The following is a 23,390-nucleotide window of genomic DNA, read 5'->3' as shown; positions in this document are numbered from 1 at the left end:
CCCGGCTATTTTTTGGTTGCAGCCGTCATTGTTGTTTGGCGGGTCCGGGCTGGGGATTCGAACCGCCACCTTAGGTGTACGTGGCTGGCGCCTTAGCCGGTTGAGCTATAGGCGCCGAGCCAGCAATGATTTCTTTATCTGAAAACTGTGGATGGTACCTATCTTGTCTACAAAAACAAAAATTATGCTGAAATTAATAGGAGGTCTTGAAACAAAAAAGAGGTAACTTGCAGGATTTGAAGGCGTCATATATTAAGTACTTAACAAAGGCTTTATTTCTTAATTTTTTTTAAATAAAAATGCTGATTGGAATATTTTATGGGTAGCAGGCTTGGATCCCAGGACTTTTCCAACAGGAGAAGCAAAGTACCTTGTTGTCCCAGAGTTTCCTTTTTTTTTTTTTGCAGTTTTTGGCTGGGCTGGGTTTGAACACCACCTCCAGCATATGGGGCTGGCACCCTACTCCTTTGAGCCATAGGCACCGCCCCCAGTTTCCTTTTTTCACAACAACCCAGAGGCAAGAGCTTCTATAACATTCTCTTATGACAGAAGGGAAATTGAGGTTGGAAGCTTAATTGACTTTACATCAAGTCTCAAAGGAAACTGGTAGTTTGAGACTCTGATCGAGGACTCTTTCAAGAGTTAGACTGTTTCCACATTGACACCTGCACAGATAATTGTCAACAGCTGCACACATTACAGTCCTCTGAACATTTAAAAAAAATGCCAATAGTTCTAGTAGATAAGAGTACAGTCTTTAGAAGCCAGATTCCCAGAGTTTGTAATCATGCCTCGGTCACTTGGTAGCTGTGTGACCCTGGCCAGGTACTTAACTACTCTGTTTCAGTTTTCCTGTTTGTAAAATGAGAATAATAGCACCTCTTTGTAGGGTTGTTCTAAGGATTAAATGAATTAATAGCAGCGAACCTCTTAGAACAGAACCAGCTTTATAGTTCTCCCTACCTAAAACCCTGTTAAATACACCAGAGTAAACACCTTAAAAGCATTTATTAGATAAATCACTAAAACAGAATCTGGGCATTGGTTTTTTTACAATCGCTCCTGGATTTTCAGTATTCCTGAACGCAGCGCCTGTTTGGGATCTCGCCTTCTGACTGGTTGACATTAACCAATGAGCGAAGGGACCTTTTTATTTTTATTTTTTGCCTCCAAGAAGATGTAGACTTCAAAAATTTGCTACCTGGGCCCTGGAGGACCAATGGGCGAAGGAGCCCATGGGCGGAGGCGTGCTCTTTGGGAGCCGTAGTTTCCCACCGGTCCCGCAGGCGCTCGGCGGCCAGCTGGGAACTACAACTCCCACAATGCCGCGCGCCGCGCCGCGTCGCCCTCCCGTCCCGGCTGTTCTCCAGGCTCCCAGTACCGCCTCGCGGCGGCGGCAACAGGGACGCGATGGCAGACGGCGGCGTCCCTGCCGAGGCGCCCGGCTCGCGGGGCTCCCCCGGGCAGGCCCGGCGGGTCCCGCACGCTGTCGGGCCGGGCGGCGGCAGCAGCGGTGGGGAAACCCCGCGGACACCGGCGCTGGCGCTGCGCTTCGACAAGCCCATCAAGCAGGCCTTTTACAACACGGGGGCCGTGCTGTTCGTGTGCCTGTGTTGCGGCGCCGCGGTGCTGGTCTACTTCATCCTGGAGGCCTTTCTGCGGCCGCTGCTGTGGGCCGTGCTGTGCGGCACCTTCCTGCACCCCTTCAAGAGCTCGCTGACGCGCCTGGGCCGCCACTGGCTGCAGCGCCTGCACCGCGCGCACACGCCCATCGTGCTGGCCGCGCTGCTGCTGCCCCTCTGCTTCCTCGACTACGGCGTCGAGGCCCTGGGCGAGCAGGTGCTGCGCCGGCGCCGCTTGCTGCTGCTCCTTGGAGCCGGCGGCCCGCTCCTCTATGGCCTCTACTGCCTGGGCAGCTACCTGGGCGTGCAGGTGTTGCTGGCACATGCCGGCGTGCTCATCTGCCGCGGGCTGGACTACTTCAGCAGCCTGTGGGTGAGTGAGCGGCGGCCCGGGCCCTCGGTGATCCTAGCGGCCACGCCCTATCCTTTGCTGCATCCCCTCCAAGCCGTGCTGGGGCGACTAGAGAGCCACACCTGTGCTGCAGTGAGCGTCGGTCTCCGTCTTCTTCCCTCACTGGAGGAACTTGGCGCACTTTCTACCAAAGAGAGAGCGCGTGTGATTTGAAACAGCCCTGGCTGCTCTACGCCCACATCCTATTAGGCCCATTTTGGGACAGGGCCCCTGCTTGAGAATCACTATTCCACCTTACAGGGAAAGCCCCAGAGCATGGCAAGGGGGCTTGGTCTTACTTCTGGTTGGAGAGGGAGGGGGGTGTTCCAGCCTCCCCTTGTTCTAAACATCTTCATGTCAGCTGGAGGAGACCTTAGAGATTCTAGCCCAACTTAACAGCCATCCTACAGATAGGAGAGGTAACATCTTATCACTCTAGGGCCACAGACAAAGGGGACTGGGTGATTCAGAGTTCTCTCTGTTTGTCCTAAAACAAAGCTTTTTTCACAGGCTGGGAGTCCTTCTCATTTCAGGTGATTTCAATATAGTTTGTGCAAGGCGCTGAGGCACCTGGGCCTCTTCCTCTCCACCCTGTACTTCTTGGGAGCTATACAGTGTGTGTTGTGCAACGACTGCTGTTCCACAGCACAACTCCTGCCTGGACGACAGCAGCCAGCTGAACGAAGGAGAGGTGGATTTGTGATGCATGAGCTTACTGTTAGAAAATCAGGGAACTTTAGAATCGGAAGGGATTCCAAAGATAATCTAGTGACACAATTATTATCAAAGGCTGTATTATGGATCAGTTAATTATCCATATATTTAAACGAGTGGTTATTTAGTGCATGAGAATGCTAGTTGAGTAACAGTACCATTTTAAAATAATTTGATTCACCACTTTTGTTAGTGAAGTAAAGTTCACTGTACCTTGACATCAAGTTGCAAAATAGCTCCTTATCTGTCAAGCAGGGTTTTGACCTGTTGGCTGTAGTTGGTAGAGGGATGATTGATCCCAGAACTCCTGTCTTCTCTTGTATCGGTAACTGGTTTGTGTTCAAGTTGAAAGTTGACTGGGCATGGGTTAGGTAAGTATTGGGTTTTGTGAAGGATTTAAAAAAGGTGTAAGATACAGGCCATTCTTTCAAGGTGCATATAATTCTATATGAGCATATTTTGTTAGAAATGACAAACACCCAGATAAATGTTCATTACCTACCAGTCATAAGTCATATGCGCAGGAAATGTGATTGTCCCAGAGTCATATATCTCATGAACAAACCTGTGTTTCACTTTTGTGGAGGCGCAGTTCAGTGATCTTTCTCTTTTACCTCGTGGTTTCACAATTCAGTTAAGTGCACTGAATACCTTTTAGAATGAAGGCAGAATGCTGTGTGTTGTTAAAAATATATATATATAAAATTCTTATCCTCAAGAAATTCAGTCTTCTCAAAGTCAGACACATTATTATAGATTCTGCTGACATTTTTGACTGTTGCCTACTGCGTCTGAATATTTGAATATCCTTTTACTGAAGAGAAGCCTCTTCGTATTTTATTTGTATGAGTTGTGGATGACTGGAAGAGAAGGACCAAGATTGATTAGACTGGAGGGGGAGAAAGGGTAAGCCAGTTAATAAAATTTAAAAGGCTTGAAAGTCAACCATTTGGCTACAGTGTTGAGAGCAAGGGAGAAGAGGAGAGGTTAATAAAATCCAACAAACCCATTGTAAAAGAGTACGAGGTAATTAGACGTGAGTAGGGAGTGGTAGAAGAGGTAAATCTCAAAGAGTAGAGCATCCATGTGGACCTGACTTTGAGAGAAACGGGCTGAAGCAGCACTTACTGTTAGGGTCCACTTGGTGGGAGGGGAGTGAGGTATACCTGGGAAGCAGAGATAGGAAGTCCTCTCTTCTCAGCCAAAAGTGCTGATTACGGCCTGACATAAAGTGAAAGCAGGTCACATGACTGGGAGGGGGGCCTACTCTGTAGTTTCTGTCTCATAGTTCACAGCAGTTTGGTTGTGTGAGCCCAAGCAGGGCTTCCTGTTACAGAACATGGCCTTTATTCTTTCTAGACAACTTGTAAATGTGAGCCTGCTGCTGAAGAGAGGTATAGATGAGAGAGGCAAAGAGAAAAGTTACATTTAAGCAACTCCGACTTTTTTTTTTTTGAGACTTGAGACAGGTTGTCACTAGGCTGCCTGGGCTGGAGTACAGTGCTGCAGTCAGCTCTGTGGCTTCCAACTACTGGACTCAAGAAATACTTCTGCCACAGCTTCTTGAATAGCTAGAACTATAGGTGCATGCCAGCATGTCCAGCTAATTTTTAAAATTTTTGTAGAGGTGGGGTCTCACTGCTGCCCAGGCTTGTCTTAAATTCCTGGTCTCAAGAGATCCCAAAATGCCAGTTCACATTTTGATGAGCTGAAAATTCATGCTGTTTAAGATGCTACTTTTGAGGATCTGCCCTTAGCCAAGCACTGGATTAGGTTCTTTCATGGGTGTTTGGGTGTCAAACAATAATCCTGTGATGTAGGAGAGTGGGATTTCACATATGAGAAAATTAATTTGGAGATTGATCTGTTCATTCTGTAGGTCTATTTGTAAATGGCATTCAGTAGACCTACTAGCAGTTAAAGTTCCATTAAGTTTTCTCCTTCAATGGTGTCCAGCTTTTTAAAAAATATAAATTGACCCCAGTAAATGGATCTAGGAACCTTGGTTATCTCTCTCCTTCTCTCATATCTGTGCAGTTTTTCCAGGTCCTGTCCACTTTTCCTTTGTGGTACACTCTGTGTGTTTTTCTATGTTACAAGTGCATCCCTACAGTTCAGTTCCTCTTCACCTTACTTTTGGATTACCTAAGTGTCCCTGAATTTTTTTCCCAATATTCTGAAGAATATCCCGCTTACGTTTATGGTATGAGTAATTCTTTTTCGACAGTTTCAAATATATTAGAATATTGCACCAACTTCGTGACTTCAGAACACTTACAAAAATTCTCTGTTGAATCAAGTTCACATGTGGTTGAGGCCTTGGAGTCTCACAGTGGTGTGGAGTTGTTCAAGGTAAATCTGAAAAGCTAACAGGCTCGCGCTTTGTCTCTGGGAGTGTTCTGAACTTCCTTTCCCCATTAGTTTACACTTGTTAGAAAATTTGAAGACCATTTATAGTCTGTGCAGCAGATTTGTTTTCTCCATAGTCTCCGATTCCATTGTTTCCATCTACTTTATAAAGACCCACAAGGTAGAGGAAAGAATAGTGGTTGAAAAATCAGAAGACTGTAAGTTTTAAACTCCAATCTGTGACACCGGACAAATCGGAGCTGCAGTCTGGGCCACCCAATCCACGTTGTGTGAAATGAGGGGTTGGCTTGGGTAATTTCTAAGATTCCTCAGTGTTCTGTTTTACAGATCACAGGAGGCTCTTCGAAAGTGCACATTATTAGTCAGCCAAAGCTGACTCCATTCCCTTCCTAAATTGATTTCTAGTGTTTCCACTTGCCTGGCAGCAGTGAAGAGGAAAGTTTTCAATGCTTATTTCTTCTTTATTTGTAGTTAAAGGCTCTGATTATAAAAATTATGACTCTAAGTGGCCGTATGATGAAGAGAACAGTTTTCAAATTAAAAGTCAGCTGTTTTAAAGGAGAATGAAGTGCCTGAAGCAGTCACTGCCTGGGGTTCTGATGAGGTCTTTGGGCACCCTGATTTGGGAGGAGGTCTGTCGTTTCATTCTCTCTGAAAAAGACTTGGGAAACTACTGTGCAAAAATGTTGCAGTAGAAGCAAGCCATATTGCCAGTGAATGCCCAGAGGACAATAAATAAAACACAGTCTAAAATGTGGAGTTTCTACTTAACATTTTATTCACTTAGTAGTATTTAACCAGAAAAGAGTATGTGGGTAATCATGTCAAATGAAAGGAAAACATGATTGTTAGTTCCCTTTAATTGCAGTGCTAAGTACATGTTGCCAAATTTTATGCATTCTTATGCAGTGTCTTGCACATTGGTACTTTAAAAGGATTATGGAATACATATTTTGAGAAGGACCTACTGTTTTGAAGAACATAAATTTGGGAAAGTGTGCCCTCATATCTATAACTGTGGCTCATTGAATTATGCCTGGAAAAAAATTTACACTTACAGCAGGTTTGCTCAGTGGCCAGTTATGTATAAAGTTGACTTGTTAATCTCAGGCTTCTGCATTAATGAAGGCTTAATGATAAGAAGCTCTTAAGGGGCCTTAGATTAGATATTATGTATGAAATGTGAATGTACAAATCCTTACTTTCATGAAGTTATTTTAAAGTATATTTAGTGATTTTAAAAAGTTGACTCGGCTCGGCGCCTGTGGCTCAAGCGGCTGGGGTGCCAGCCACATACACCTAGGGTGCCGGGTTCGAATCCCCAGCCCGGTCTCGCCAAACAACAATGATGGCTGCAGCCAAAAAATGGCCAGGCATTGTGGCGGGCGCCTGTGGTCCCAGCTACTTGGGAGGCTGAGGCAGGAGACTCGCTTGAGCCCAGGAGTTGGAGGTTGCTGTGAGCATGATGCCATGGCACTCTACCCAGGGGGATAGCTTGAGGCTCCGTCTCCAAAAAAAAAAAAAAAAAGTTGACTCAAGTAAAATGTGCTTGTTATATAAAAAACAACTTAAGTGGCATAGAAGTTTATATAGTAAAAGTGAAATCGTTCCTTTTCTCTGCCTCTGTTCCCACTGTACAGATGTGACTGTTGTTAACTGTATATATCAGGCATCCTCAAACTATGGCCCGTGGAGGATATTTATCCAGCCCGCCAGGTGTTTTGCCACTGCTGCCTATCCTGCTTAGCAACTTGTCCTGGGGCCCGCAGTCCAGCCCTCCAGTGGTCTGAGGGACAGTGGACTGGCCCCCTGTTTAAAAAGTTTGAGGACCCCTGGTATATATAGTCTTCTAAGTTTATTTCAATACCTGTGTGAACATATAAAGTTCACATAAAAAATGTTGTTTTTTGAAACAAAGATGGGATAAGATATAATTCTGTGCTTTGCTCTTTATCACTGTGGTGTAGACATCTTTCTCCTTGGCACTTAGAGATATTTCTTTCTTTTTAATATTACTATATTGGAAATTCTTTTTTCTCCAGATGTCTTTTAGAAAATATTTCTAACAGATTATCTTAGCTCTGAATTTGTATTTGAATACTCTGATCAATATTTTTAACCACTGATAACTGCATAGTCATGATGGTTTTAATATAAAGTCTAACGTGTTTTTATAAATGGCCATACTTTTTGAACTACTAATGTTCTGGGAGTGTCTTCTGAGGAAGCACCTCACAATGTTGGGAAAAAATTCATAAGCCACAAGGAGTTTTATAAAGTAAAGGCCACTAAGGCAGTCCCTCCAATAATTGTAAAAAACCATAAAGAGGCAAATTACTCCTTAAAATCCAACCATCCAGAGATAATATTTTTAAACTTTTTTCATTGAGTATCTTTCCCCATTATAAATTTACAGATGCATACGCATGCATTTATATCGTGTCATGAATATAGATATTCATCATACCTGTGAAAGTCTGGATAATTATTTTGCCTTTTGCAGATACCATTGTTTTTATGACATTTAGATTGTTTTCAGTTTTCAATATTGTAAACCACAACAGTGAGTATTTTTATATCTGCCCAGTGTGGAGCGCCTCTGTAAAACATTTCTAAAAGTGGATTGGAAATATATTTTAAAAGTAGTTATTTTAGTCTGAAATGAGATAATCTATGAGTTTCTGGTTTACTAGATAAAAATACATGCTTCTTTTTAGAACATAAGTTTCTCTTTAAAAATCTAAGGTACACGGTCTCTCCCTGTGAGCGATACTAATTTATTGAGAACAAGTAAGATTTCTTGGAGATGGGTCTAAGAGAATTATGGACTTAGAATGTGGAGTCTGTAATTCTGTATACACCTAACTAAGGGCAGGCTTTCTGACTCTGTCATGGCTGGGTGATGTTAGCTCAGTTTTAGTGATGGTACGATAGCTTGTTCCATACTGAGTTGATACATGTTGCTTCCTAATTATCACCTATTAATTCTGCTCTCTGACCCACAGAATGTTAAGTCTTATGCCTCTTCCAGATGACATTTTTAAAATCTTATTTGAAGATAGCTGTGAAATCTATTTCCTTCTCTTTTCTAAGTTAAACTATTATCTCTCCCTGCTGCCCTCCAGCTATATCCATATCTCATTATGTTGTGATTCTCATTTCCTTTCCTGGGCTGAATTTTGTTGTTCATGGGGTGTGTTAGTGCAAAATTCATTGAAACAGCCATTTTCTCTGATATGAATATTGTTCTTTTATAAATAAACACTCATACCAGCCGTACTCTGACTCATACTGAACTGGAAAGTAGCTTAGAGTTCCCTCTTCTCATTCCATATTTGTGTACTTGACTTTTGAAACTAAAAGCAGAACTTTGCATTTCTCTCTAGTAAATTTAACCTTACTTAGATTAGCCCAGTGTTGTGGTTTAAGGATCTTTTTGAATCCATTGTAGGTCTTCTCAGTTTTTATCGACTACCTGGTTTTGTGTAATCTGATTAATATGCCTGTGGTTTTTTATCAAAGTTATTGACTTAATGTTTAATAGGGTGAGGCTGGGCTGGGCAAGATGGCTTACACCTGTAATCCTAGCAGTTTGGGAGGCCAAGGCTGAAGTATTTCTTGGGGCCAGGAGTTCAAGACCAGCCTGAACCAGAGTGAGACCCTGTCAATAGAAAAAAATTAGCGGGGCATGGTGGTGCATGCCCGGAGTCCCAGCTACTTGGGAGGTTAAGGAGGAGATTACTTGAGCCTCCCCACCTCCACTGAGCTCTAGCCTGGGCGATAGAGTAGAAACTCTGTCTCAAAAAATAAATAAATAAAGGAAAAATAATTTTTGTTCCTCTGTGGCATACCACTGAAGACCATTCATTTATTGAGGGTAAGTTTTTATTTCACTGATTTGTAGTTGTCGGAATCAACTGTGTTTTATTTTTCCTTGTGAAAGCTTAGAGCAGCTGTGGTTATCTTTAATTCTGTAGTGACACACTTCTTTCTCCTTATGGCTAAGAAAGCTCACTCTGGAGCCGCATTCCTGGATCCTAATCCTGGCTTTGTCATTTGTCTTCTCCGAAGTCTGTTTCTTTTCATCTGTAAAATGGGGATCATGATAGTATTCATTTTGTGGAATTATGAGGATTCTATGACTTCATATATATAAAGCATTGCACCAGGGCCTGGCACATAGTGTTACATAAGTGTACTATGGTAGTTCTCAGATTTTGTTCTGAGTGCTACATTTTTCAAATTCTCTGAATTCCCAGGGTTAATTTGTCTGTTCCTACAAGCCTGAACTTTTTTGAAGCAGCTGTCGTCTCACTTTCCATGTCCTCACGTATTTCCGGGCTTCAGAGCTCTTTATTTAATATTTCATCTGGTAGAGTTTTTAAAAAATGAATATCTTAATGCTTTTATCATGAAAAAATTAGGGCTCATTGAAGGCAATTAGGAAAATGCAGAAGAAAATAAAAGGAAAAACAAAATCTTAACCACCCCAGTCCAACTTCGTGATATGTTTTCTTTTTCCCCCATTGTACAGTAGACATAATCACATCATATATATTTTTCTTTTAACCTAATATGATATTAGGGATTTTTACACTACATAGTGTTTGTTTTTTAAAAAATGATTTTAATGGTTGTGTAACATTCTTTTTTTTCCTTTTTTTTTTTTTTGAGACAGAATCTCAAGCTGTTGCCCTGGGTAGAGTGCTGTGGCGTCATAGCTTTCAGTGACCTCTGACTCTTGGGGTCAAGTGATCCTCTTGCTTTAGTTTTTCTATTTTTAGTACAGACAGGGTCTCCCTTTTGCTGAGGCTGGTTTTGAACTCAAGAGCTCAAGCAATCCACCCACCTGGGCCTCCCAGAGTGCTAGGATTACAGATGTAATAGATTAGTGTTTTTCCATCCATACATCCCATTGTGTGAATCATCCATAGTTTATCATTTCCCAGTTGTTGACTTTTTTTTTTTTTTGAGACAGAGCCTCAAGCTGTCCCCCTGGGTAGAGTGCCGTGGCATTACAGCTCACAGCAACCTCCAACTCCTGGGCTCAAGCGAGTCTCCTGCCTCCGCCTCCCAAGTAGCTGGGACCGCAGGCGCCCACCACAATGCCCAGCTATTTTTTGGTTGCAGCCGTCATTGTTGTTTGGCGGGTCCGGGCTGGGGATTCGAACCCGCCACCTTAGGTGTCTGTGGCTGGTGCCTTAGCCGGTTGAGCCACAGGCGCCGAGCCCAGTTGTTGACTTTTTAGGTAATCACGTTTTACTGTCGTAAGTTACACTCTGATGGTCTTTATGTATTTAACGTTTTTTCAGAGTTTATCATTATTTAGTGAGGATAAAGTTCAGTTCTCAGGTGAGAAGCTATAAATTGTCTTAAGGTCTGAAGATTGTTTTTACTGATAGATATGACCAGGATAATGTGAGAGTTTTTTTCTGTCTTTTATAATAATCTTATTAGTTTTTTTCCTTCATCCTCTGAATTATAGCTTAAAGTTTCTTTTGTCTTAATTCTTTTTTTTTTTTTTGCAAGTTTATATCAGACTTGAATTTTACCTGCTTGGTCCTAAGTTCTTTGTGCTCAGATTCGTTCTGGATTATGTATTCCTTACAGTTTTGTAAATATTCTATAAAAATATGAGTTTGAGTAAGCTCTGCTTTTTATGTTTCTATTTAAGTTCTGAAGTCATGTAGCTTTAGTGTTGGGGAGAACGGGAAGGGGACCCTGGCCTGTTCTTCTGTTCTCAAGTCTTGTTGTTTTTCCCCCAGCTATGTTTTTTTAAGGCACATTTCTCCAACTGATGCGTTATAACTCTGGATTAGGTTCTAACCATCTGTTACCTAGATTATTTCAGCAGGGTCACACTTCAGCTGGTTGTCTTCTTTCTGGCTATAAAAAAATTTTTTTTTTCTTTCACAGTAACAGGCATACTTTATAGGCTGAAGTAAAAAATTTTAACCTCTTTTTTTGGAAAGCTTTCTTGTTTTTTCTTTTCTAAACATTAATTGAGAGAGAAACTTTTTGGAATTCTGCAAGATTAGGCTCTTAATTTATTTTTCTTTCTTTTTTTCTCATCGGTAGCCAATTTACCAAGTGAAGAATCTTAATTTAAATCCATGGTTTATACATTATTTTGTCGGTGGTATTTGTATATATAAAATGAGTTTTATACTTCTGCATATCTTAAAGCTGTGTATTTTTTGTTAGACAATTGTTTAAATAATATCACTACCTGAGATTTCAAAAGCCTGTTCATTTCAAAACTTAACTGAACAGGGGCCGAGAACCTAGAAGTGTTCCTTTTAGCACAACCAGTGTTCATCTTATCTGTGCTGTGTTCAGCACTCCCCTGCTATCTTAGACACTTGCAAATTTTGTATAATTGTATGTTCATTTTCCTATGTATAATTTTACAGCTGTGTCTATATTTCATTTATTTAAGATCTGGACGTTGGTAGTTGGCTATGTGTTGACTGTTTCATTCAAGTGGAATGCAAGCACTGAACGCTACTTGAGAGCAGTTTCAATTCCTGTCTGGATTATATTGCTTTTTCATTTAGGTGGGTTCTTTCTTTTTATAAAAAAAGTCTAGCTTAAGATCAGCAGAGGCTGACTGTGTGAACGCAAGTGAATTCTTTGTAGTGTTCTATGTTGCATTTGAAATTCTTTAAAGCCTTTAGAAAATGTTATGTTTTAATCTTTCATTAATCTTTAATGAAATTATATGCTTTTAAGATGCAGCTTTTACTTACATTACATGTTTGTTTTCAGAAAGGTCCTTTAAAAGTTAATGTGTCTTTAGAGCACACGTGGACTCCTATGGGTCACTCTGAGTGTCATACTTAGGGAAGGTGTAGGTAAGCAGTCAGAGGTAATAAGAGATGCTCAAAACCGTGAGTGAAAACCAGGTAGAGGAACTAGAGAGGATAGTTACCTCGGATAAAAGGAGAGGACAGGTGCTGTAGGGGTGGCGAGGTGACGGTAAGGAGGGTGTAAAATACGAAAGCCTATTTCTAATATTTGAAGGACTGTCCTCTGACAGATCTCTGTAATCATGTTTAAACAAATCTCTGTAATCTGAGGGACAGATGTCAGAGTACTAAGTAGCTTCAGAGAGAGATCTCTATTCAGCATAAGGAAGATCCATGTCAGAGCCTTTTGGAGTAATGAATTCCCTGTTATGTGAAACCGTTGGCTGCTAGGATGATGAGTGATTTTTTTTTTTTTTCCCAGCAGGGTATATATGGTTGAGACTCTCATCTCCAAGTCTAAGACCATGGAAACAATAAGTTCTAATTTAAAAACAAAATTCAGTAACCCAGGGCAGTAGATAGCTTATTTAAAGTAGTTTTTAGAGCTACTTGTCATTAAAAATAAAATAAAAAAACATTTTGCCTCTGTTGCAGTGGTTCTAAACCTTCCTAATGCCACGACCCTTTAATACATGAGGAAATGTATTAAAGAGTTGCGCCATGGTTGGGGGTCACAATAACATGAGGAACTGTATTAAAGGGTCGCGGCATTAGAAAGGTTGAGAACCACTGGTTTAGAGTCTCACGTCAGACTCTCTAGCTTTGCTGAGTTGGAATTGTAGAGGATTTTATCTACAAGATCCCCTACTGTCTCATATGACTCATTTTGAATTTGGGGAAGGCAGAAGAGGAAGGCAGGCAGGTATGCCCGTGAGGCTTTAGATAGACTCAGGGAAATGCAAATATTTATGGTTAAGGACCTGCTCTTTGGCAAGTTATTAACATGTTTGCACTGTACTGTATACTGAGGAGGAAACACTGAAGCTTTTGCTGTGCTCTTTTAGGCCATTGTACCCTTTCTTCAGAGAGTTCACACACAATGGTGTTTTAGGAAATCAAGTCAGACTTCACAACTGTAGAATCTGTGCCTGATTCTGATTATCCCTGGGTCTAATAGTTGGTTTGAGTTTGGGATGATCTTAAGCCCCGGATGTGCGCTGGAAAGGACTCAATTCCTTAGGCAATACAAGTGCCTTGCAGTAAGGCTGCCACATACTGGCCAGTTCCCAGGTTGCCACAAGCTTGACACTCTTGAGAGCATGGGTGAACTTACTTGAGAAATCCTGAATTGAAGTTTCATCTGTCTGATGGCTTTAAAAAATTTTTTTTCCTTGTGAAATAATTGTGTAATTAATATATATACTGGATTGTTGTATCAGTCTACAAATCTGAGTCATTTAAAAACATGAATTAGGTTTTTATTTCACTAAAAATGAAATAAAATGTAAATTCTTAATAATTTACAGCGTCCCTGGCTGGCTCATGGAGAATTCCAGTATTCCTGGTTATTGTTTTTCTGATGTCTGTGGGCACCCTCTATGAAAAACAGAATGGAAAAGAAGCTTCTGGTAAGAAATAGGGCATTCTCTTAACATTACTCTTTGAAGTATTTTGAAGATTAGCTTTATAAAAAATGCTATGATGAAACAGCTTTTTTTGTTTATTTGTTTTGTTTAATGAAACAGCTTTGAATCTATTTAACAACCTGTACTGGTTTCCAAACAGGAAATAAATTTGTTTAAAAAAATCTTAGGTTGTTAGTTCATGCTCTCTCTCTCTCTCTTTTTTTTTTTTTGGCAGGTTTTGGCCGGGGCCGGGTTTGAACGTACCACCTCTGGTATATGGGGCTGGTGCCCTACTCCTTTGAGCCACAGGCGCTGCCCTTTTTTTGTATTTTTTTAAATTAATGTGTAATTCATAAAACATAAAGTTAACTAATAACCTCTTAAAAATGGTATCTAGTACACCCACAGTGTTGTGCAACCAACACCTCTGTTTTATTCTAAGACGTTTTTGTCAACCCCAGAGGAAACCCTGTATGCGTATTAGTACTTCATTCCTTTTTGTGGCTTTTTTATAATATTCCATTGTAAGAATATGCCACATTTTGTTTGTCCTTTCATCAGTTGATGGATGTTTAGGTTATTCCCCCTTTTGACTATTGGGAATAGTGCTGCTCTGAACATTTATGTACAAGTATTTGTTTAAATACCTTTTTAAAATTCTTTTGGGTATTTACCTAGGAGTGGAATTACCGGGTCATCTGGTAATTCTATGTTTAACTTTTTAAGGAACTGCCAGACTGTCTGCCACAGCAACTGCACCATTTTACATTCCCACCAGCAATGTATGAAGATTTTATTCTCTCCATATCCTTGCCAACAAGGTCATTTTTTGATAATGGCCAATCTAGTGGGTAATGGGGTATCTTCTGGTATCTTATTTAAAAGGGTTTATTCTGTAAAATTGGGGTTCAATCAAAAGGCTGTATTCAAGGATCCCGAAGGCCCCACACGTGTGGATGTCCAGTTCTCCGGCAGTGTTTGTTGGAGAGACTTTGTTTTTCCATTGCATGGTCTTGATACCCTTGTCAAAAATCAGTTAATCATAGATGTAGAAGTTCATTTCTGGACTTCTGTTCCACTGTATGTCTGTCCTTATGCCATTTACCACATTGTTTTAATTGCCGTAGTTTGTAGTTAATTTTTGAAAATGAGAGGTGTGAGTTTTCCAACTTTAATCTTTTTAAGGTTGTTTTGGCTATTTTGGTTAGCATTTCCACATGCATTTTACTATCAGCTTTTCTGTTTTTGCAAAAAAGAGTATTGGTATTTTGATGAAGATGTCACTGAACTGTAGATGACTTTGAGGAGTATTGCCATCTTTATAGTATTAAAAACTCCAAACCTTCCTGTTTGTGAGCACAGGATGCATTTTCCATTACTTATTCTTAATTTCCTTCACCAGTGTTTTGTACTTTTTAGTGTAAAGTCTTATACCTCTTTGGTTTAATGTATTCGTTATTCTGTTTAATGCTCTTATAAATGGAATGTCGTCTTTAGTTTCTTTTTGGATGGTTCATTGCTAGCATATAGAAATATAACTTACATTTTTGTGGGTTGAGCTTATGTCCTGCTGTATTTATTAGCTTGAGTAGTTTTTTTGGTGGGTTCATTAGGATTTTGTACATACTAGGTTATGTCATCTGCAGCAGAGATAGTTTTACTTCTTTCTTTATAATTTAAATGCCTGTAGTTTATTTTTCTTGCCTGATTACGCTGGCTGGAACTTCCAGCACAGTGTTTAATACACAATACTCTTTTAAGATTTTTGAGATGCCCTGGTCTATATCCAGGAATAGTTTGCTAACAGTATAGGTTTATGAGTTATAAGTGGGGAAGGTGTGAAGATATAGCAGGGGTCCTCAGGTTATTGGATAGGACCTTCCAGTTACCCAGCCATGGGGAATCAGCTGTGGCTAGAGAGGTAAATCTGAACACAGAGCTTCTGGAGGGCCCGTGCTTGGTTCCTTAAGTCTTTCTGATCACTGTACATATATTAAAAGAGCAAATTATTAGGCTGGGTGTGGTAGTTCATGCCTATAACCTTAGCTCTTTGGGAGGCTGAGATGGGAGGATCACTTAAGGTCAGGAGTATGAGACCAGTTACAGCAAGAGTGAGACCTCTTTCTATTTAAAAAAAAAAAAAAAGGCATGGTAGCACATTCCTGTTGTCCCAGCTATTTGGGAGGCTGAGATAAGAGGATCACTTGAGCCCAGGAGTTTGAGGCTGCAGTGAGCTGTGATGACATTGTTGCACTCCTGAGCGACAGAGTGAGATCTTGTCTCAAAAGAACAAAGCAAGACACAATAAACCAAAAAAAAGGAAAAATTAATTTATCTAATAATATCAGTTTAATACTGTATTGTTAGGAAATACAGAGAAGCAAAAGGAAGAAACTAAAAATTAGTTAAAATTGCACATGCCCACAGATTATACTGAAATATTAACAAGCAGTCTTTATTTCTTTAGACTTTCTAAAATACACAAAAACTGGCTCATTGTGCATATTCTTTTTTGTAACCCACGTTGTAAATTAACGTCATGAGTACCTTTCTGTGTCAATGTATGTCCTTCTGTAATATTTTTAGCATCTTCATTTTATTCTAACCATGAGGCTCTTGGTAGCACTTAGGTGTACTTGTAAAGCTGCCTTACAAAAGTTTTTTAAAAAATTAAATAGCTCTTTATTACTTTATTTGGTAAATGAGCAACATCTGACTATGGTAAGCTGTCTTTTTATTCAGAATTTTAAAAGATGTGAAACAAAAATATCTTCATTACATGTCTGACAGTGGAAAATAAGGAAGATTTTATGTATATTTTGCTAATTTTTTGGTTATTGTTATTCAGCCTGTCTTCCTGGTCATAATCTGTTAGAGTCTGTGGTTGTTCATCAGACCAATGGAAGTAAATTTCCTGTTTTGGCAACTGCTATAGAAAGCTTGGGGGTTTGCAGTTATTTATCTGGTTAGCTTTATCTCGCTCGCTCTCTCTTATTTTTTCCCTTCCCGCTAATGGTAAGTGATTCAGACAGCTCTGCTTACCCTTTACTAACCTCACCCAGGATGGTTTTCTCTTTTGACTATTTTTGTAAAGGTCTAAGTACCTTATTACAACTATATGAATAATGCAGGCCTTAAACTAAGAGTTTCAGTTGGGTTTTCTCTAAGGTGTAAATTGTAGTCGTCTGGTGATGGCAGCCTAGAAAACTGTGAGGACAGGAATTCTAAGACCAAGTTCTGAGCATGGGAGGAAGAAGGCCATGGTTGATTATTACTATCTGCTATAAATTCAGAACACTGGTGTGTTTTTTACTGTTCCTCTTCCACTCAGTTCTTTCTTTCTTGTGTTAAACATAAGCAAAAAAGAAAAAGAAAGCAGAATAGTGGTATATTGATACACAAGCTAGTTTGCTGGTATTTGTATTCCAGACTATTACTACATACAAGGAAGGAGATCACAGGGACACAGAATAAATGTCAAGAGCAGATTGGGAAATGTTGGTTTTTCCTTGTTGCATTCCAGCCAGATTCCGAATATGTTATTCTTGATTGAGAATCCTTTTGTGGACTTCTTCTACTTTAAATAATACTTATCATAAAATAAACTTTTTAATTTTTTTTTCCTCTTGTCACTGAAACCTTGTTTCCTTTTTTTTTTTTTCCCCCTAAGTGTCAGAACTCAAGCCATCTGGCTCATAATGGGGCATGCTTTCTCTTTTATTTAGACATTCCCTCCTGTAGACGTCACTCTCATAAAAGTTAGGTGCAGGAATGCTTCCGTCTATGGCTGTGGCGATGTCGCTTCCACTGTTCCATTGCAGAACTTGCTCTTGTACTCCAGTCACTGGTGTGGGCATCTTTCCCTGTGGCTTCTGAGCTTTGAGTCTTTTGGGCTGTAGAAGTTTTTATGATCTGAGGTAGGCTCCTAGAAGTAGTCTTCTGGATTTCATCAGAATTCAAAATATGAATTTGTTTTGTTCTAAACCCAGAAAACTCTTCTTGTGGATCATTTCTGAGTATTTTGGGAAGTTTTTCTGAGCCCAGGGGCCTTACTCAGTGGTTTTCTCTCAGACCTGGGGAGCTCTTGCATGGTATTTCCTAGAAGTTCAAGATAAAATAGCAGAAAAATGTGTTAAGTGCCTGTCATGGGCCAAGAACTTGTAAGTTCTTTTTAAATGTGCTATCTTCTTAAGTCCACAAACAGAACAAAACCAACCAAGTAAAACTTTGTAGAGTAGAAGGCATCTCCATTTTGTAGCTGACGACATTCCATCCCAGAGGTGGACTTGCCCACAGTCATACTTGTCACTGATGGAGCTAAGAGTTAAACCTAGGTCCTGACCCTAAGTCCAGTGCTCTTTCCCTTTACTAGGCTGTTTGAAAAAGCATTGTCAGCTTGACGCCTGTGGCTCAAGCGGCTAAGGTGCCAGCCACATACAACTAAGGTGGCGGGTTCGAATCCAGCCCGGGCCCGCCAAACAACAGTAATGGCTGCAACCAAAAAATAGCCAGGCGTTGTGGCGGGCGCCTGTAATCCTAGCTACTTGGGAGGCTAAGGCAAAAGAATCGCTTACGCCCAAGAGTTTGAGGTTGCTGTGAGCTGTGACACCAGGGTACTCTACCTAGGGTGACAGCTTGAGACTGTCTCAAAAAACAAAACAAAACAAAACACTCAGCTATAGTTGTCAGCTCCTTGTTGGCCCTGTTGCTTTAAGACATTGCTGACTAGTAATTTTATGCAGAAACTATCCATGTTGCCTGTAACTTGTGATGATCAGCAGTGTGTTAACACCACTGCAAGACCTAGGTTGAAGAGATAAGCACCCCATGCTCAGTAGTGGCAGTTCGCTTCACGTGCTCCTCCAGGAGAATGGCTCTGGGAAAGATTGCTTTGATGATCCGTTCCTGCCTGCAGCCTACAGATATGCAGAGACACTCTCACAAAGGAATCCGGAGAGCTAGTCGGGGTCTCAGCTGGACGCTGGAAGGCCTGTCCATGGGGCATTGGGTTCTGTTCTCTGACTTCTTCCTTCATTAACATTATAATCTCTGGTTTCGGTTCTAAAAACACTTTAGGTTAAGCAAGAGCAGACAGCCAGTCTCTTTTATGTTTTTACTCTAAACAAAATCAATTGTATATGTGTTCCTCAGCCTTCACACTGAATTGTAATCTTAATGGTAGTTTCCTAATCTTACTTCACTTCCTTTTATCTGTATTAAATTCTTGCTGAAAGTTTGAAAGTATATAAGATAATCAGTAAAGTTAGGGCTAGTCACTGACCTGAGTGAGTCTCGACCTCCCTTCAAATCAGTCATCCCGTCTGCAGTTCCTTTTCCCTGCGTCTCCAATCAGAGGGCTCTGGGAACACTTTCACTAGCTTCTCTGCCTCCTGGATCCCAGGAATCACATTCAGTAGAAAGCTGATGTCTTAGTCCATTTTGTGCTTCTTTGACAGAATACCACGGACTGGGCAATTTCTAATAAATATAAATGTATTGGTCACAGTTCTGGAGGCTGGGAAGTCCATCTGGTGAGGGCCTTCTTGCTGTGCTGTCACAGGTGGAAGGTGAGAAAGACCAAGGGGGGCTGGAAATAGCATTCATCTCACCTCTGAGAATAGAGCCCTCATGGACTAATCACCTCATAAGGGTCCTACCTGTTACTACTATGACAGTGACGATTACATTTCAGCATGAGTTTTGGTGAGACAAACGTTTCCACTGTAGCACCAGCTTAGGTATGTTCTCTTGACCTGTGAGAAAAGAGGGACACTAGCATTATTATCTGCTGTGGGTGAGGCCCTGTTGGACTCTTTAAACATGTATCGTACTTAATTTTTTTAGCAATCTAGTGAGGTTGATATTATACTTATTTTTTACAGACGAAGAAACTTAGTCTCTGAGGGCTATTTCCTCTGAGTATAAGGAATTTCTTCAAAAGTTGGGGAAACAAATATCAGATTTATTTTTACTAGCCTGGACCCCCAGCCTGAGAAGTTCCAGCAAGCACAGCTGAGTTTTGTTCCCCCTGGTATCAGTAATTGTTTATCAGTGCCCATAAATATCTTTGTAGGGAAGGCCTGGTAGTTCCCTTTATTGTTTTGGGTTAGCATGCAACATGACAAACAAGTTTGCTTCAGTGGAGCCCAAATTGAAAAAGGGAAGGAGCAGACAAACCTTTCACTGTTCATCTTCCACTCAATTCTTTTTTCTTTCATTCTCTCTCTCTCTTAAATAAATTATTTATTTATTTATTTTTAAGACAGAATCGCAATCTGTTGCTTGAGCTAGAGTGCCGTCGCCTTGGTCTAACTTGCAGCAACCTCAGACTCCTGAGCTCAAACCATCCTCCTACCTCAGTCTTCTGAGTAGCAGGGACTATAGGCATGTGCTACCTCGCCCACTATTTTTTTTTTTTCTCTTTTTAATAGAGACTCCCTTTGCTTAGGCTGGTCTTGAACTCCTGACCTCAAGCAGTCATTCTGCCTCAGCTTCCCAGAGTGCTAGGATTGCAGGTGTTAGCCACTGTGCCTGGCCTCTCTCCCCAATTCTTACAATATCGGTTCAACTGGCCTAGAGGTTCTCGTAAAGCGATACTGAAGCCATTGAGAGGGAGTTGTGTTTTCCACATTAGTAATGGAAACAGAAGCCTTCTTCAAAGGGAGCTTCGCAAGCTGAGGAGTTTTAGTTGGTATGCAATGCCTAGTTCCAGGAAGCATCTTTGGTTGTATTTTTGGCAACTGCTGCTATCCCCGTGTAAAAGAATGAAGTAGATCGAGAAGTATCTCCTTATTTGGACTAGTTTCAAAATATATTCACCTATGATTATTAAAAAAGTTAGTCTGCCTGTCGTGGAGTTAGCTGTATGAGCAGATATTATGTGACCTTGTGATCTGTTTCTTACGAGTTCCTGTGCCCTGGTGCTAGGCTGCTAATGTCAGCGACCTGCTTGTGTGGACTTATGTAGATCCCTTGTTATTTGGGCCCCCACTTAATACTGGCCCTGTTCCTGGTATCTTGATACTTGAAACCTTGGATGCTCTTTCCTTTCTTTTTTGGTCCTTGAGTCCCAAGATTATGTTCCTTGTTTATGTGCCTATTTTTAGCCATGGCTTTTTATCTAACACCGTGACTTTGCCAAGATTCCCAGTCCTGGCATTCTTTAGCTTATCATCTCCCTGGCTGGACCCTCGGGGGTTTTGAAGTGCTGAAGGATGTCCCAAAGACAGAAGTCCCTTAAAGCTGTTTTCTGTTTGATAAGAGCAGTTGTCAAATCTTCTATCTACAGTTTTCAAATACTCTTTGTTGATGTTCTCTGTGTGCTGCTTTTTTCATGCTTTTGTGAAGTTTAAGGTACTCTAAACATTTGCTGACTCATTTGTGTGTTAACTAGAAGGATGCTGCATAGTTTTTGTTGATGCAGCTAGGATTAATTGAATATGTGCTATGTATTTGAGTGGCATCAGCAAGTTGGGAGTTAGTCTTTACATTACAGTTTTGAAGAATTAATTTACTTTTTTTTTTTTTTTTTAGCTTTTTCTCAAGTCTTTCAGTGCCTACCCTTATGTAGGATAAAAGTGTCTACTAAGCGGGGTATGATTTAGGGAAATGGTTGCAACACAAAACACAAAGGGGATGAGCAGTCAGTCAGAGTGTTAGTGGCTTATGCTTATAGTTTATACTGTCAAAGCTAGTATGGTATAGTGAGTGCTTCCTGCATACATAGGCATTTTTATATGTATTGTTTCACTTTATTCTCTCATAAGACAGGAATTTATATGAGCTTCCTATTAGACATGAAGAGACAGAGGCATCCAGATGTTAAGTAACTTGCTCATGATCTTCTAAGAAGTACAGAATAGACCTGGGATCTGGACCTGAGCAGGCTCCTTCCTCATTGGTGTCCAGCCACTGGATTGTGTGTCCTGTGCCTAGCAAACATGAGACCTTCCATTCTCTGCTCCGTCCTCCTCTGTGTTCTGGTACCTCTTTGCTCTTTTCACTGTACCTATGTTCAGTCTAGCCTTCTTGAACTGAGTATCCTTTGAAGAAGATGCTTGGCTTTTTCTTGGCCTTTGCGTCTTTCTACCTGCTTTTTGTGTCTTCCTGTCGTATTTTTTTCTACTGCTGTGTTTTAAGACACCAGTGTCTCCAGAGCTCCTTCCCGAGATAGGCTTCTGTTTTCTTTATCTGGCTAACTTTTGTTCACATAGATTTAAATGATGGCATCTTTTAACATTTTTGTCGGGTAGCTGCCTGGGAAACCCTCCCCAGACCATGGATTTGGTTTCTATGCTCTGGGCTCTCCAAACATTCCACACTTAATTTACATTAGGCCTTAACAGGCTGAATCATAGCTGGTTAAATATTAGACTGAGATTGAGGCCAGGGTCTCAGTCTCTTGTCCCAACATGTTGCCTAGCCACCTATTTGGTGAATGAATGCCGAGTGGGCTTTTAGAAATGGAAGTTAACATGCAGCTGAACTGCAAGTCCATGTTTGAGGAGCTGTGCAATAATCTTGTTGTTTTGGAGTTATTTAAAAACTCTCAAGGGACTTCACAGTGTCTCAAAGGTGTGTTAGCACTTAATTAAATTACTGGTTGAAGAGGACAGTTCAGTAATTCAGGACCCTTGCCTAGTTTTTTATCTAGTACATCTAAGAGAATTCTTTATTTTATTCATTCATTGATGATATTCTAGTGTTGAGTACTTTGTGTTTTTGAGTTTTGACTTGAAGTTTGTACCACTCTCCTTTTCTGCTGTAGCAGGCTGTCATTAGGTGTTGCCAAACTTTGCTCTTGAGTGGGACTTAAGATGTCTCTCCTGGGTGTTCTTCTGAGAAGCGGAGTCCTGTCCTATCTCAAAAGAACTTTAATGTGTCCAGGATCTTCATCCTGTTCCCTTACATGTTACCAATCTAATCAGAATCTGGAAACTTGGACGCCTTCATCTCTCTGACTCCCTTTATCAGCGTATCACCAGCGTGACTCCTGCTTGTTTCCTAAGTCCAGCCCCTTTCCCCACGTTCCCCGTTTCGGCTGTAGCCCCGTTTCTTCTCACACTATCATGTCTTGCCTGAGGCACTGCAGTAACTTCATCTCCTGACTCACCCCTGCTCCCCTCTAGTCTGTTCTCCAAACAACCAAGAAGGATTATTTCATATGTCAGAACCGATCATTTATTTACAAGGTAGGAGGGGTGAGAGGCAAGTGAATATGGTTACAAAAGGTCTGCATGAGGGATCCCTGCAGTGATGAAACTATTCTGTATCCTGTATCTGTGCTAATGTCCTTTTCTGGGGGGGGGGGTTCAGAGTCTCACTATGTCACTCTTGGTAGAGTGCTATGGTGTCATAGCTCACAGCAACCTCCAACTCTTGGGTTTAAGCGATTCTCTTGCCTCAGCCTTCCACGTAGCTGGGACTATAGGTGCCCGCCATAGCACCTGCTATTTTTAGAGATGAGGTCTCGCTCTGGCTCAGGCAGTCCACCTGCCTTGGCCTCCCACAGTGCTAGGATTACGTGTGTGAGCCACCGTGCCCGGCCTTGTGCTGGTATCCTGATTGTGATATTGTACTAGAGTTTTACAGATGTTACCACTGGTGGAAACCTGGCAAAGAGTACATAGGAACTATTTCTTACAACTGCACATGAATCTGCATTTATCTTAATAAAGTTATGGTTAAAAAGATCACTATCCTGTTTAAAACTCTTTAGTACTTTCCTGTTACTCTCAGGATAAAGACCACAGCCCTTACTGTGATCTGCCACCTGCATCGGCTGCCTTACCTTTCCCCCTTGCTTATGTGATGCCACTGGGTTCCAGACACACGGATCTTCTTTCAGCGTCTTTTACCATGCTGAGTTCTTCACATAGCCTTCCCTCTTACTTTCTTCTGCCCAACATGCTGTTTTTTT

At 41.0% G+C, this 23,390-nt stretch overlaps 1 protein-coding gene across 1 annotated transcript in view; it reads left to right on the top strand.

The window, feature by feature from the left end:
- Positions 1–1,384: 1,384 nt before the first annotated feature.
- Positions 1,385–23,390, top strand: part of TMEM245 (transmembrane protein 245) — a 98,037-nt gene continuing 76,031 nt past the window's right edge. The window contains exons 1-3 of the mRNA XM_023510508.1: positions 1,385–1,995; positions 11,537–11,654; positions 13,373–13,474. Coding sequence (XP_023366276.1) covers positions 1,411–1,995; positions 11,537–11,654; positions 13,373–13,474 — 805 coding nt within the window. The 5' untranslated portion in view covers positions 1,385–1,410. The remainder of the gene's footprint in view (positions 1,996–11,536; positions 11,655–13,372; positions 13,475–23,390) is intronic.

This window comes from Otolemur garnettii, unplaced genomic scaffold, assembly GCF_000181295.1.
Source record: "Otolemur garnettii isolate 467f Iridium unplaced genomic scaffold, OtoGar3 scaffold00014, whole genome shotgun sequence".
Classification (NCBI taxonomy): domain Eukaryota; kingdom Metazoa; phylum Chordata; class Mammalia; order Primates; family Galagidae; genus Otolemur; species Otolemur garnettii.
This window is presented reverse-complemented; position numbering and strand designations above follow the sequence as displayed.